Source organism: Trachemys scripta, chromosome 3, assembly GCF_013100865.1.
Source record: "Trachemys scripta elegans isolate TJP31775 chromosome 3, CAS_Tse_1.0, whole genome shotgun sequence".
Lineage (NCBI taxonomy): Eukaryota > Metazoa > Chordata > Testudines > Emydidae > Trachemys > Trachemys scripta.
In genome coordinates, this window is record NC_048300.1 from 200,913,823 (window position 1) to 200,928,844 (window position 15,022).

At 59.2% G+C, this 15,022-nt stretch overlaps 1 protein-coding gene across 6 annotated transcripts; it reads right to left on the reverse strand.

Annotated features, from left to right (window-relative positions):
• Positions 1-4,656: 4,656 nt before the first annotated feature.
• Positions 4,657-11,749, reverse strand: ZNF467 (zinc finger protein 467). Of its 6 annotated transcripts, XM_034766858.1 has the most exons (6): positions 11,603-11,749; positions 10,333-10,609; positions 8,983-9,087; positions 8,499-8,612; positions 7,706-7,825; positions 4,657-7,188 (listed from the first exon to the last, which is right to left on the reverse strand). In XM_034766858.1, exons 3-6 carry the CDS (start codon positions 9,014-9,016, stop codon positions 5,627-5,629), a joined length of 1,830 nt encoding a protein of 609 aa, XP_034622749.1. In that variant the 5' UTR covers positions 9,017-9,087; positions 10,333-10,609; positions 11,603-11,749; the 3' UTR covers positions 4,657-5,626. The 6 variants fall into 6 exon arrangements, with proteins under 6 accessions (XP_034622749.1, XP_034622752.1, XP_034622753.1 ...); XM_034766861.1 differs by lacking the exon at positions 10,333-10,609; XM_034766862.1 differs by lacking the exon at positions 8,499-8,612.
• Positions 11,750-15,022: the final 3,273 nt, after the last annotated feature.

Below are 15,022 nucleotides of genomic sequence, written 5' to 3' on the forward strand. Positions count from 1 at the left end.
ATAAACCTTCTGCTTTACTGGCTGGTTGAGAGTCGCAGTGAATCTCGGGAAGAGGGGTGCAGGGCCCTGACTCCCCCACACTCCGCAACACAAGCCAAGCTCTTTGAGTCTCCTTTCATACGACAGGTTTTCCATTCCTCGGATCATCCTAGGTGTCCTTCTCTGTACCTGTTCCAGTTTGAATTCATCCTTCTTAAACATGGGAAACCAGAACTGCACACACTATTCCAGATGAGGTCTCACCAGTGCCTTGTATAACGGTACTAACACCTCCTTATCTCTACTGGAAATACCTCGCCTGATGCATTCCAAGACCGCATTAGCTTTTTTCAAGGCCATATCACATTGGTGACTCATAATCATCCTGTGATCAACCAATATTCCAAGGTCCTTCTCCTCCTCTGTTACTTCCAACTGATGTGTCCCCAGCTTATAACAATAGTTCTTGTTATTAATCTCTAAATGCATGACTTTGCACTTTTCACTATTAAATTTCATCCTATTACTATTACTCCAGTTTACAAGGTGATCCAGATCTTCCTGTATGATATCCCGGTCCTTCTCTGTATTGGCAATACCTCCCAGCTTTGTGTCATCTGCAAACTTTATTAGCACATTCCCACTTTTTGTGCCAAGGTCAGTAATAAAAAGATCAAATAAGATTGGTCCCAAAACCGATCCCTGAGGAACTCCACTAGTAACCTCCTTCCAGCCTGACAGGTCACCTTTCAGTATGACCCATTGTAGTCTCCCTTTAACCAGTTCCTTATCCACCTTTCAATTTTCATATTGATCCCCATCTTTTCCAATTTAGCTAATCATTCCCCATGTGGAACTATATCAAATGCCTTACTGAAATTGAGGTAAATTAGATCCACTGCATTTCCTTCGTCTAAAAAATGTTACCTTCTCAAAGAAGGAGATCAGGTTGGTTTGGCACAATCTACCTTTTGTAAAACCATGTTGTATTTTGTCCCAATTACCATTGACCTCAATGTCCTTTAATTACTTTCTCCTTCAAAATTTTTTCCAAGACCTTGCATACTACAGATGTCAAACTAACAGGTCTGTAGTTACCCAGATCACTTTTTTTCCTTTCTTAAAAATAGGAACTATGTTAGCAATTCTCCAGTCATACGGTACAACCCGAGTTTACAGATTCATTAAAAATTCTTGCTAATGGGCTTGCAATTTCATGTGCCAGTTCCTTTAATATTCTTGGATGAAAGATTATCTGGGCCTCCCAATTTAGTTCCATTAAGCTGTTTGAGTTTGGCTTCTACCTCGGATGTGGTAATAGCTACCTCCATATCCTCATTCCCATTTGTCATCCTACCATTATCCCTAAGTTCCTCATTAGCCTCATTAAAGACTGAGGCAAAATATTTGTTTAGATACTGGGCCATGCCTAGATTATCCTTAACCTCCACTCCATCCTCAGTGTTTAGCGGTCCCACTTCTTTGTTTTCTTCTTATTTAGATGGCTATAGAACCTTTTACTATTGATCTTAATTCCCTTTGCAAGGTCCAACTCTACATGGCTTTTGGCCTTTCTCACTTTATCCCTGCATGTTCTGACCTCAATAAGGTAGCTTTCCTTGCTAATCCCTCCCATCGTCCACTCCTTTTAGGCTTTCTGCTTTTTCTTAATCACCTTTCTGAGATGCTTGGTCTACAACTCCTGCCTATGATTTTTTTTCCCCTTTCTTGGGATGCAGACTTCGGATAGTTTCTGCAACTTTGACTTGAAGTAATTCCAGGCCTCCTCCGCCTTTAGATCCACAAATTCTTCAGTCCAATCCACTTCCCTACTTAATTTCCTTAATTCTTTAAAGTTAGCCCTTTTGAAATCAAAAACCCTAGTCCCAGATCTATTTTTGTTTATCCTTCCATCTAGTTTGAACTGAATTAGCTCATGATTCAGGTGGTGGAGTCTCCTTCCTTGGAGGTTTTTAAGGCCCGGCTTGACAAAGCCCTGGCTGGGATGGTTTAGTTGGGAATTGGTCCTGCTTTGAGCAGGGGGTTGGACTAGATGACCTCTTGAGGTCCCTTCCAACTCTGATATTCTATGATTCTATGATCTATGATTGCTCGAACCATTTCTTCTATGAGGTCCTCACTACTCACCAAAACCAAATCTAAAATGGCATCCCCTCTTGTTGGTTCAGCAACTACTTGGTGAAGGAATCCATCAGCTATCGCATCCAGGAAAATCTGAGCCCTGTTATTATTACTAGTTCTTGTCCTTCAGTCTATAGCTGGGACGTTAAAGTCTCCCATGATCACACAGTTCCCATTAGTGTTAACTTCATTAAAAAGATTAAAGAGGTCTCCATCCATGTCCAGATCGGATCCCGGCGGTCTGTAGCACACCCCAAGCGTATCTCAGGGGAGGCACTAGTAGCTTTCTTCCCCAATGTGATTTTTGCCCAGACAGACTCTGTCTTATCCATTCCGTCCCTTATTTCTTTACAGTCTACCTCATCATTGATATACAATGCTACTCCACCACCATACCCTTCAATATCTGTACTCCAGTCATGACTACTATTCCACCATGTTTCTGTTATCCCTATAGTATCTGGTTTCATTTCCTGCACCAGTAGCTCTAGTTCCTCCATTTTGTTACCTACGCTCCTCACATTAGTGTACAAGCACCTTAATTTTTGCTGTTTGGCTTCGCTGTCTGGTTCCCAGCTGTGCCCCCAGGGCTGCCTTTGCTCACCTCATGCCACTAGCACTCTCCACCCGAATGTCATCAGCTCTGCACTCCCTGCTGAGGCGTTTGCAGTGGCTGCTGCCCCTGCAGGCTTCAGGGAGTGACCAGGCTGAGCAAGCTGCAGGGTCTGTGTCCTCAGCTTCCCCCTCAAGTGTCTCGCTGGGGGGCTTGGCCAGCTCTGTGGGCAGAGCAGCTCCCCCCTCACAGCCCAGGCTGGGCAAGGCCCCCTCCCCTGTCAGAAATGCAGCCAGATAGTTCCCCTCCCCTATCTCCAGGACTCGGATTGTGCGGCCTGCACCGCCCCTCTCCTGCCTATGGAGCTCAGCCGCCTTCCCCCTCAGCCTGTGGATGGAGGGCACTGGCCCTGTGTCCACCCCACACAAGGGCTGAAGGGGTAAATTAGGCCAATTAACCTGTAGACCACACCTGGAGGAGAGCCGGGGGTGCTAAGGCCTAACTTACTGATGAAGCCCAGCTGAGGGAGGAGCTGGCTGCGTTTATAAAGCCAGGAAGCTGGCAGCAGAAGGTGGCTGCAGGCTGCATTCACTCCCAGGAGAGGCACCTACAGTTACTCCCTCTGAGGTGAGAGGTGGTTCACCCAGAGAAGAGGGGGACCAGAAGCTGTAGGAAGGAGCAACAAGGGCTGAGGGACAGCAGACCAGTTACTAGGTATAGGGTCCCTGGCCTGGAAGCTGGAGTAGTGAGTGACCCTGGTTTCCCTACCGGTTGCTAGGGAAGTGGCACCGTCAGGACAGTGCCCGAGAGGACGGCCTGGGACTGGTTGTGTGGAAGGACTTTGGGTAACCCCCAGAAGGGGAACCACGTAGTGACCTGGCCAGAGAGCCGAGTCCAGAATAGGTGGCTGCAGTTCCTGGAGTGAGAGGGGCCGCAGGGTGAAACAGGGTGAAGACATGGCCAGTGGAGGGTGCAGTGCCTGGCACAGCTAATCCCCAGGATGGCCAGGAGGAGGCGTCACCAGCAGTGAGTGCACCCTGGCAACACAGACAAGCTCCCCTGCTGCCTACCAGGCCTGGCACCAAGCCTCCCTCAGCCAGGAGCTAGGGGTGACAAACCAAATCCATGAGCATGAGGAGCGATTTCTGCTGCGTGCCCCAGACAGGGTTCAGAGCCCCACTGGACAGTCCCTGCCTCAGTGAGCTCATGTGCCATTTCCACGCCTGCTACTGCTGCCCAGCGCCGCTCGGTCTCTGAATTGTCTGGCAGTCAGGACAGGGATGGCAGTACCACAGATTCAGGGAGCCAGGGGGGCGGGGGCAACCTGCTGCCCACAGCAGGCCTATCTCTGCCCTGCCTAGGAGATCCTGGGTCAGGGTTCGGGAAGAGGGAGCAGCCTGCACAGCTCAGGGAGGCTCTGCGCCGCCCTCCCTCTGCACTCAGTCATTTCAAGCTGGGGAGGGAGGGAGGAACAGGGCCCTGCTGAGCTGCCCCTCCTAGATGGAGGGGAGGTCCTCCAGGGGTGCAGGAGGAGCAGAGCCGGAGTTGACGACTTCTGCGGAGTTGAGGGGGCAGGAGAGGCGCAGAATCAGCTGATGCGGGGACAGAGTGGTGCAGAATGAATGGAAGTAGAATGGGGACAAGAGCAGGTGGGGACAAAATTAACTCCTTGGCAATTGTGCTTTGCGGGGAGAAACTGGCAGGCCTCCCAGCATGGCTGTAATTGGTGTGATTTCACCAAACGGGACAAACTCTTTTTTTTGTTCCAAAGCTATTGGAGGGTACAGTGGGAACTTGTAAGCAGGCCCCTCTCGGCCCCAGCTTCCTCACTCTGTGACCGTCTCGCCGTTTACCCAAGCAGGTCTCACTGATTGTTCTCAATGCCCAGCCTCTCTTCCCACCCTGGAGGGCTCCCCAGAAACCCCCCGAGATGGGTGTGAAGAAAGAAACGCCCGGCTCACAGCACTAGCCAGGCAAAGGGCTTGAGTTTCGTCTTTAATTACAGAGGGACGTTAACATTCAAATGCCCCTTCGCTTGGGGGTCCCCTGCTGTGCCCCCTCTCAGGTAGAGAACAGAACCCCCCCTTCTCGCTTGCCCACAGTTCTTGCTGGACCAGCGCTGGGTGCCCTGGCCAGCGACTGGGGAAGTGAGAAGCCAGCTTCCAACCCATCTCCAGCACCGTTCGAGAACACTGTTTATGGCACCATTTGGCTCAGGGGAACGGTATTATCCCCCTTTCCAGCTTAGGAATGATTCAACGAGGAGTCCTAACCCCGTCTCCTGCCTGGTCAGCTCCCCAGGCGGCGTGAAGGACTTGTCTCGCAGCAGGTGGATGATGGACAGGCTGAGGGCAGCTGCGCCCAGTGGTGTCCCTGCCCATGCCCATGCGGGCTGGGCTGTCTGAACCGCGCGCTGGGCTCTCAAGGCACGTCTGGATCAGAAGCGGGTCTCGCTGCAGGACACTCAGGCAGCTTCTCTCCTGTGGCTTCCCAGCTCTCTCTCTCTCTCTCCCATCCCATCCATACGCCGGAGAGCTGGGATTGAGGGCGAGTGACAGAGCCGTGTGGGTGGGGAGCCCCAAGTGGGCATGGCAGGGCCGGGCTGAAGTGAGGATCTAGAGAAGGACTGCGATGGCTGGCTGTCAGGAATGAGGGGCACCAGCAGAGCTGGTGGGGGAGGGAGCCCTTGGATTAGCAGGGGGCTGCAGGTTGAGTCTGAAATGCATGAGCAGAACCAGGGTGACATGGAAGGACTGGAATACGGGGGGGTTGGTGTGGAGGGGAGTTGCAGAGCAGTGTATGTGGGGGAGCCCATGGCTGGGATAGCACAGCGGGGAGGGGGATTACAGGTTGGCACTGAGAGCACAGCACCTGCCCGCACTTTGTCCAGCTCACAGCAGAGTAACTGGTCCCTCGGAGTGGTGAGCCGTGCGAGTCACTAGTCCCCCACCGCTAGAGGCAGGCTGCCTGCTGGCTCAGGGGGTCATGCACAGCCCAGGTGCTGTCCCTGTCCCTCTGCAGGGGGGCAGCGTGGGTACGCTCATGCCTCAGGAGATGCGTCTTCCTGCTGAAGCTCTTGCCACACTGGGTGCAGATGTAGGGCCGGTGCCCCGTGTGCACGGCCTGGTGCCGGACCAGGTTGGTCTTGGAGCTGAAGCGCTTGCCGCACAGGCTGCAGCCGTGGGGGCGGGTGCCGGTGTGCACGGCCTGGTGCCTCACCAGGTGGGACTTGCGGCTGAAGCCGCGGCCGCACTGCTCGCAGATGTAGGGCCGCTTGCCTGAGTGGGCCTTGGTGTGGGCGATGAGGTTGGGCCGGGAGCTGAAGCTGCGGTCGCACTGGGGGCAGGCGAAGGGGCGCTCGCCGGTGTGGACGCGGCGGTGCCGCACCAGGTGCTGGTTGTGGGTGAAGCTGCGGCCGCAGTCAGGGCAGGCGAAGGGGCGCTCCCCGGTGTGCGTGCGCTGGTGTGTGGTCAGGTTGGGCTTGTGGCTGAAGCTCTTCTCGCAGTAGGCGCAGGCGTAGGGCTTGAGGCCCATGTGGCTGCGCAGGTGGGCAGTCAGGTGGCGCTTGTCACTGAAGCCGCGTCCGCACTCGGCGCAGGAGAAGGGCCGCCCCTCCAGGTGCAGCCGCTGGTGCGACGTCAGGTTCTTCTTCCAGCTGAAGCTTTTGCCGCACTCGGGGCAGGTGAAGGGTTTCTGCTCCGGCGAGGACCCTGGGGGTGGCACTGCCACTTCTGGCAGCCTGCAGGGGGCACTTGTCTCCAGCTGGGCCAGTGCCCCCGGCTCTGGCTCCGGCTCCGTGTGCACGCGCTGGTGCCGCACCAGATGCTGCTTGTGGGTGAAGCTGCGGGCGCACTGGGCGCACTGGTAGGGACGCTCCCCGGTGTGGATGCGCTGGTGCCGGATCAGGTGCGTCTTCTTGCGGAAGCTCCGGCCGCACTCGGCGCAGGGGAAGGGCCGCTCCCCGGTGTGCGTCTTCTGGTGCGATCCCAAGTGGATCTTCTGGCTGAAGCAGCGGCCGCACTGGGCACACTGGTAGGGGCGCTCGCCCGTGTGGATGCGCTGGTGCCGCGTCAGGTGGGCCTTCTTGCTGAAGCCCTTGCCGCACTGGGCGCAGGGGAAGGGCCGCTCCCCGGAGTGGGTGCGCTGGTGGGCCACCAGGTTGGGCTTCTGGCTGAAGCTGCGGCCGCACTCCCCGCAGGCGTAGGGGCTCTCCCCGGTGTGCACCCGCTGGTGGAGCCGCAGTGTCAGCTTGTCCTTGAAGCGCCGCTCGCACTCGGTGCAGCCGTACGGCTTCTCGGTCAGGAGCTGCCACTGCTGCAGGGCCAAGCCCGGGAGGTCGCCGTAGCTGCCGTAGTCCTCCAGGCTCGGCCTCTCCAGCTTGCACGCGCCCAGGTAGCCATGGCCCCCGTCGGGGTGCAGCAAGCTGCTGCCCGACAGCAGCGCCTCCGCACTGAGACTCGCAGGCCACTCCTCATAGTCCTCCTCCACCTTCACCGTCCGGATGAGCCAGTCATCTGCCCGGGGCGGAGGGGAGAGAGAGATGGAGAATCAGACAGCCCAGCACGTCGGGTAACCCACCGACCCCCAGCCATGTCCCTGGCTTCTTCAGGGACAGAACCACGCCCAGCAATTCCAGTACCTCCCCCTGCTGAGTTACCGGAGCTGCTCCCGCGGCCCAGCGAGTCCTGGGAACCGAGGCCAGGGATGTGAGCGGGCCCTGAGTGGTCCCCTCGCTCGCCAAGGGCTGACTGGGCTGTGGAGACCTATCTCCTAGAACTGGAAGGGACCCCGAAGGTCATCGAGTCCAGCCCCCTGCCTTCACTAGCAGGACCAATTTTTGACCCAGGTCCCTAAGTGGCCCCCTCAAGCTTGAACTCATAACCCTGGGTTTAGCAGGCCAATGCTCAAACCACTGAGCTATCCCTCCCCCCCCAAGAGGCTGAGCGCCTCTCACCGCAGGGCTGGGGCACATTGGCAGCGGATGGTGCCAGGGAGTTTGCTTGGCAGATACGGGGGGCGGGGTGGTCTCACCTGAGAAGCTGCTCTCAGGGCCTTTTCGTCCTTCCAGCCCCATCTGCTCCCCGCCACCATGCTGCTGCTGCTGCTCTCGCTCACCTTGCGGGACGATCTCGGGCTTGGGCACTACGGATCCTGTCAGAGGGAGAGAGAATCAAGCCCAGATTCCCCCACGCTTCAGGAAGTGTCACAAGCAGCCCAGGAGTGGCTGGCTGCACCTCCCTCCAGCTCCCTCAGGTTTTATAAAGTCGCCCCTCACCCGTGGTATCAGGGCGCCTGCAGGGCAGCAAATCCTGGCTCTGGTGGCCCAAGAGGAGAGAGGAGTCCCACCGCCCCCCCTGCGAATGCCAGCAGAGGCTCCCTCCTGCACACAGCACGGGGCTACCCGTAGCCGGCAGCAGCACTCGGAGAGAGGCAGCCCCGTAAGCCACCGCGACCCGAGCCAGTAAGTGTTTTGTTGGGCCACAGCAATAGCCTAAACTGCCTGCAGCCAGGGCCAGACAGCCAGCACCAGCGCCACGAGCCCCCAGCTCCAGTCTCCAGCGCAGCCCCCCGCAGACGCCTGCCAGGCGCGAGAAGGGCTCCTGCTTCCCACAGGAAAGGACGCAAACCTCGGGCCGAGCACCAGCGATGACAAGTCGCTGCAGCTGGGGTTCACCAGGACCTCCAGGCTGGGAGAGCAACAACCGTGCCCGGATCCTCCTGCCGCTGACATGGCTCAAGCACTGGTCAGTCCACATCCTTACTCTGCTTCCAGGACCTGGAGCATCTCGCTTGGGAAAGAGCCCTCCCCATGCCCCTCACTGACCTGGGCTGGCGCTACCAGGGGCCTCCCTCTGCTCTGCCTCCCCAGGAGCCTTGGCACGAGGCTCTTCGGCTTGCTCGACCCGTGGGACAATCTCGGGTTTGGCGACGGGGGACCCTGCATGAGACACAACAGAGGCTGCTGGCCACGTGCAGGGCAGGCCGGGCCACCCGCCGGCTCTCGGGCACAGCAAACCCAGTCGCCCCAAAGCTGACAGAGGGTACGTTTAGGAGAGGAGTCCGGATAGGGCCTTACTCCCTGCGGAGAGAACGCTCCTGCACAGTGCCACTGGGCTGGGGTCGCAATGGCTTCTGGGAGCAACAGCTCCACGCACCAGAGGGCCTGCCTGTTTGCAGCCAGTCGAGAGCCCCCGACACTGCCGGTGCGCCATTCACCAGCCCCCCAGGGAATTTAGGGGGAGGTGCCCCTCCCCGGAGCACTCCCTGCGCAATGCAGGGCACACACCGCAGGCGGGGGCTGCTTTTACCCAGAGCAATCATGGCATCATAGTTCTCCCTCATTCTGCTCCCGGTGCCGCTCTGCCACTGCTCCAGAAGGGAGGGGCGGTCCTGTCCTCACGCCTCGCTGGGACCTGCAACAACAAGAGACGCCCGCCCATCAGAACGCGCGGCTGAGTGAGGAGCATGATCAGTGGGGAGACCCCGGAGAACACACCCCAGCGCATCCCAGGGCTTTGGAAACGTCCCCGTGGGCTAATCCACTTCAGCTCTGGGCAGCATCACAGTCAGGGCTCGGTGCGCTCTGGGAGAAGCTGGGCCTACATTCTGCAGCCTCTGGTGGAAAGTCTGCAGCAGCTTCAAATACATTTGGAACCGGAGCTTTCTGGGGACTCAGGGAAGAAGCTGAGTAACGCAGCGCAGCTTCACGCTCTGTATTTGGATGTTAAATCCACTTTGCTTCATGCTGTCCCCACACACTCAGTTTTCAACGTGCTATCGAATCCTGGAACGAAATTACAGAACGGCTTTGCAGACATCTTCCGGGGGGAAGCTGAAGGTCTCGGTCGCTGCGTGAGGGGCAACTGGCAGCTGGGAATGGGTGGAAGATTGATTGACAGTGTGGAGTCAACACATCGGCTGGACGCTTCTGCCCAAGTAGTTAGCACTGTTGGGTTATTACTTGCCATCTGTAGGGTTCAGAGTTAACATCCCATTGAGATGAATGGGGCAATCCACACCCGTCCAAGCTAATGTCCCTTAACTCAGGCGGACATCTCTGCACGGCTTACACTTGACTCAAGCTTTCAGCGTTTCATTTGTTGCTATGAGGGCAAGAATCATTTTTAAAGTAGGGCTGAGCTGCTGAGCCCAAATCCGCTCACAGGGCGGATGTTAGGATTAGGACGCCCATTGTGCCTTAGATGTTCGTCTTCAGGCTTGGCTCCAGGCTGCTAGGGACGCCTTTATCATTAGGATGCGGGATCTGCTTGCAGCCCCGTCCCCATCTTCTGGGAAATGAAAACTCTCGCTGGCATTAAACAAGGGATTGTGTGCGGCGGCATCACGGGGAGAGCAGACAAAACCCGCCTGCTGGGACTCAGTGATTCAGCTGGCCCAAGTGATCCATGCTCTGCTCCCTGTGTGCCTCGTGCCCCTTCGGGTACGTCTACACTGCAATAAACCCGTGGCACCGAGGTTCAGGCTGCAGGGTTATCACACCGCAGTGCAGCTGTTCTGGTTCAGGCTGGAGCCCAGGCACTGGGACCCTCTCACACTGCGGGATGTCAGAGCCCAGGCTCCAGCCCGAGCCCGGATGTCTACACAGCCCGCGCCTGGGCCAGCCGTGCCGCAGGCCTTTCACCGCGATGCACACGTACCCTTAGCGACTCCTTTTTACTCCTGAGTTGGGTGGGCTCCGCAGGGCCGAGAGAGGGGGCTGCATCCTACTCTGGCTCGTGCTCCATTGGCAGCGATGGTGGGCGAGGAAGAACGGCCCAGCGGGGCTGTCAAGAGCCCAGGCGGGCAGCTCGGGCTGTGAGCACACGTGGTCTGGGGCTGGCCGTGTCTCCTTAGCGTGCTAGCACGGGGCTGCGGAGGGAGGACAGCTTGGTGGGCTGCGTAGAGATGGACGTGTCCTGTCGGCGTGAGGGGGCTCTGTAGAGAAGACAAGGCTAGTGAGATGGCGCGCTGCGGCGTTCTCTCCGAGGCCCGTCATGGGCGCAGCACCTTAGCAAGCAGGTGCCAGCTTCCACAGCCACAGGTTTCTCTCTCCCGCAGGCCTCAGTTAACCCCTTCCTAGCCGTGTTGGCTGGCTGTGGTGTCCCCTTAGCTCACGGGGCTTCACGCCCCACTCCAGAGTGGCTCTTCAGTCTGTGCCTGGGCTCCCGCTGGCGTCTCCCTCCAGCAAGGAATCGCACCCCTGGGCTCAGCCCTCCTGAGATCGTCCCAGCAACTGGGGTGTCTCCCGCGGGTGCTGTCCCTCTTCCCCCTGCCCATGCAGTCTCTCCCCTGCCCTCCCCCAGCTGCCCAGCCCTTCCCTCTCTCCGGGCTGGCTCTCTCCCCTCCCCCCCCCCCCCTCTGCACAGACCCTCCCCCCCAGACTCTCCCCTCCTCCTCTGCACAGACCCTCTTCCCCCCTCTCCTGCTGCACCGCCTCGCCTCCCCTCCCCCCACTCTGCACAACCCTTCTTCCCCCTCCCCTTCCTGTACAGCTTCCCTTCCCCTTCTGTGGAGGCTTCCCCTTCCCTCCCCTCCATTCTTGCTTCATCCCGCCCTCCTCTTCCTGCATCGTCTCGCCCCCTCCCCCCACTCTGCCTAGATTCTCCCCTCCCCCCCACGTCCTGTCTCCCTAGAACTTCTCCCCCCCACTGCCCCTCCCCTCCTCTCTAATCTCCCGCCCCTGCCTGGATGGTCTCCCCCTCCCATCCCGTCTCTCCCTTTCCCCCACACTCCCCCCCAGCCCCATTGTTAAGCCCCCCCGCGGGCAGAGCACGGGGCGCAGCAGGGGACCCAGGAGTCCGACTCCCCCCGCTGCTGCATCGAAGAGGGGCAGGAAGCGGCACTGAGCTCTCCGCGCCCACCACCGCGGCATCGGGCGCCCCCTGCTCCAGCGGCCCCCCGCGCAATTCGGCCCCACGCGTGTCCTACCTGCGCGGCAGCCCCCACGGCCACGCGTGGCCCGGGACCGCGCCTGGGCAGGGGGACGAGGTCACCCCCCAGGCCGGGGGGCTGCAGGGCCCCCGGCTCCCTCCTGCCGGAGCCGCGCCAGCCACGAGCCGGGCTCGCAGGCGCCCGGCTGGGGGAGCGGCTGGGCTGGCTGCGCCGGGCACCCTGGGAGCTGTAGTGTTCCTGCGGGGGCCCGCGGGGCCCGCGGCAGGGCGGGGACTACATCTCCCAGCAGCCAGCGCGCCAGGAGACCGCGCCAGCTGGCTGGGGCCGAGCCCGGCGCTGCACACCTGGGGGCAGACTCCGCTGCCCCTCTGCGGAGAGCCGGCCGTGCTCCCTTTCTCCCTGCCTGGCCCCACGTGCCCGGGGAGTTGGGGGTCCCAGGAGAGGAGAGAGACACGGGGGCGGAGGTCATGTCCTTTACTGGGCCAGCTTCGGGGTGGGGGGGCAGCCCCGCTCTGCAGCCCCGAGCTCTGCTCCGGCTCTCGGGAAGGGGCTCTGAGCGGCACCGAAACGCAGGGCTGTTGCCAGGCCCCATGCAAGGTGGAGTTCAAACCTCTGCCCCATAGGACAAACAGCTGTCGCTTCCCCCAGTGTGTCCGGTGTACAGCGCCTAGCCCGCTGGGGGCCTAGCCAGGAGCCCCGCAGGGGAGACCCCCCCCACACCCCGGGGCAAGGGCGGTGAGCGCAGGACTGGGGGCTCTGCCACTCTTGTGCAACGTGGAATACGCCCCGATTCAGTCATTGGCCTAACTAGCCGGAGCAGCGCTGCCCACCCACGCCAGGGCAGAGTCACACCTGGGTCTGACCCTGTGTCCGTTTGTCATCTCCGTCCCTGAGCCGGTGGCAGGCTGCTCGGTGGTGCCAGGATCAGGTGCCCTTTTGCGAGGGGACTCCTGACTGTCTGAGGCATTTTCTCTGTGGTCTCCTTCCTTCAGACACTGCAGCAAAGAGTCTCCGTCTTCATAGCTCCTCTGTCATGCTGCACGTCTCTCCTCCCCGCGTCCGGGCCGTGCCATGTGCCTCCCGATTTCCAGCTCTAGTCTGGTCAGTGACTCAGCGCTTGGCAAGAAGCCGCCTTAGTTCCTACCTCAGGGTGGTGAGGGGCGGCCATGGCCCCGCCCCACAGAGCAGCTGGGAGGATGTTGCTAAATGGCCGTAAGGCAGGCCCGGCTCTGGCTTCCGTCCAGGACCTGGCTACGCTGCTCTGCCGTTCTGGGGGAGCCTCTTGGGGAACCACGGTGTCTCCCCCCCTGGGCTCTCGTGCACTAACCCAGTGCTGCTGGGGTCTGGTGGCAAACGCATGGTTTTTGGTTAAACCCCCTTTTCCCCGGCACTTCAGACAGTTCCCGGAACTGTCCGATCCGCCATGGGCTTGGGGAAGGCTTCTTTTTCACACCCTAAACGGTGAGCTAAATCGCCCCAACGACAGGGTCCCTGCCATGTTCCCCAGAGCTGGGCAGGGGCACAGCCTGGTGTTGGCAATGCCAGCCGCAGAGGGAGTGATTCTGGCATGGCCGGATGGAGGACAGAGATCCTGCTTACTCCTTAGCGGTAGCTTACCAGTCCCTGGACGTGCCATTGGCCGCAGCTGTTCTCTGGCTGTAGCCAGCTCAGCTTGTGCTGGGACTCCGAGCCAGCCAGCTGCAGGGCAGGTTAGTACCTGGGGGGGGACCCCCAAGGGGCCCTTAGAATTGGTGCTGGGGACTCGGTAGGGAAGAAGCAACATGCTGGGTGGTGCTGCCTTTTGGAGGAGACCCAGACGGCACCAGGATCGCGTTCAGAATCAGGAGTCAGATCCCCCAGATCAGGAGATGGTAAAAAAAAGATGAAAGCATGTGGTGTGGTCTGTCTTGTGTGTTTTGAACTCCTGCTGCTTCCCTGTGTGTGTGCACGTGTGTGTGTGTGTGTACATGACAGAGAGAGAGAGAACTGGTGTTGCCACCACTGCTGGGCTCTTTCTGCTCCCTACTTCCCCCACTCCGCATGAGAGCAGTGTCAGCTGTTCCCTCTCCCCGTCCCCTACCCCAAAACTCCTCCTGGCTGGCGAAGGGGGGGGAGAGTGCTGTGTGTCTCTGCAGCAGTCCTGATTGGCTGCTCTTCCCCAGGAGGCGGGGAAGTGGGGAAGGCAGCCAATCACAGAGCAGTTCCCTACCCCAGGCCATCAGAAAGGCGTGAATGGGGGAGTTTCTGGCCTCACTGGGACATTGGATCCAACAGGGGCTGGCGGAGCGTCACCTGCCATCGATGCCCAAGAGTTAGCAACACAGAACGCGCGCCCCGAAGATACAGAGCCCCTGTGCGCTGCTCGGGGTGGATTCTGCGTATCCTCTGCTCTTCCCGGAGGGGGGGAATTCCATCCCTCTCTGTCCCATTCCCCCCACCCCTGACTAGACAGGACAGGCAGCAGTCCCGCTCCCACCGTGCGCCCCCTGCACCGGCTCCTATCCCCGCCTACACCCGGTATTCGCTTATCCCCCATACTCCCCTCCTTTCCCTCACATCCGCCCTCTCTGCCACGCCACGTTCCCCTGAAATCGCACACTGTCTTCTCCCATCCCCCTTTCCTGCTTCCCACCTCCCCTGGGCACCCCAGACATCCCTGGCCTGTGCCCTCACCCAGTGCTGCCAGCTTCCGCACTGTGGGGGCCCTGGACTGAGGTGAGTTTTGTGAGAATCTCAGCTCTCATGGGGGGCAAAGGTAATGTTCTAGCCCTCCTGGCTGTGGAGAAACGCTTGGGGGCGTGAGCCAAGTTCTCCCTGCAGACTCACACCAGAGGGCCCAGCAGGGACCCCCACATTCATCATTTCTGGAGCATCTCATGATTTTGGGGGCCTGACTCATGGTTTTAGAACACGGGTTGGCGAGACCATGAACCCATCACCCTCCCTGCTGCCCCCGCAGTCTCGTTCCCAACACTTCCCGGTTCCCCGGCCGGCCCCTCCCATGGCCACGTCTTCCCTGAGAGCGATGTGGCATCTGCTTGGGAACAACAGGACGCGGTGCCCAGCGGTGCTGAGGGCCATCTGTGGCTTCTGCTGCCATTTTGGGGAAAGGCCAGACTTGGGGAGGTGGAGGCAGAAATCAGAAATTCACGAGAACCCTTAAAAAAACCCCAACAAGCCAGGAGTGCGCGCCACCTGATACCAGGGTGAGAGCTGGCAATGCTGGGCCAGAGGGGTGTGTGCAGCCCCCCAGCACCACGGGACCCGATCTGCGAGTGGGACCTCTGGGTGCTGCCGCAACATACACAACAAATCACAGGTTTCAGAGTAGCAGCCGTGTTAGTCTGTATCCGCAAAAAGAACAGGAGGACTTGTAAAAAGAAGAACAGGAGTACTTGTGGCACCTTAGAGACTAACTCTAAGCCATATACAGTTAGTCTCTAAGGTGCCACAAGT

Bases quoted from the DNA above. Each gene is read 5' to 3' on its own strand.
- ZNF467 (XM_034766861.1), bottom strand. From the start codon at position 9,016: ATGAGGGAGAACTATGATGCCATGATTGCTCTGG. The intron at 8,613-8,982 runs GTAAAAGCAGCC...TGTCTCATGCAG, and splicing joins TGATGCCATGATTGCTCTGG to GGTCCCCCGTCGCCAAACCC. The intron at 7,826-8,498 runs GTCAGTGAGGGG...TCCCTCTGACAG, and splicing joins CCCTGGTAGCGCCAGCCCAG to GATCCGTAGTGCCCAAGCCC.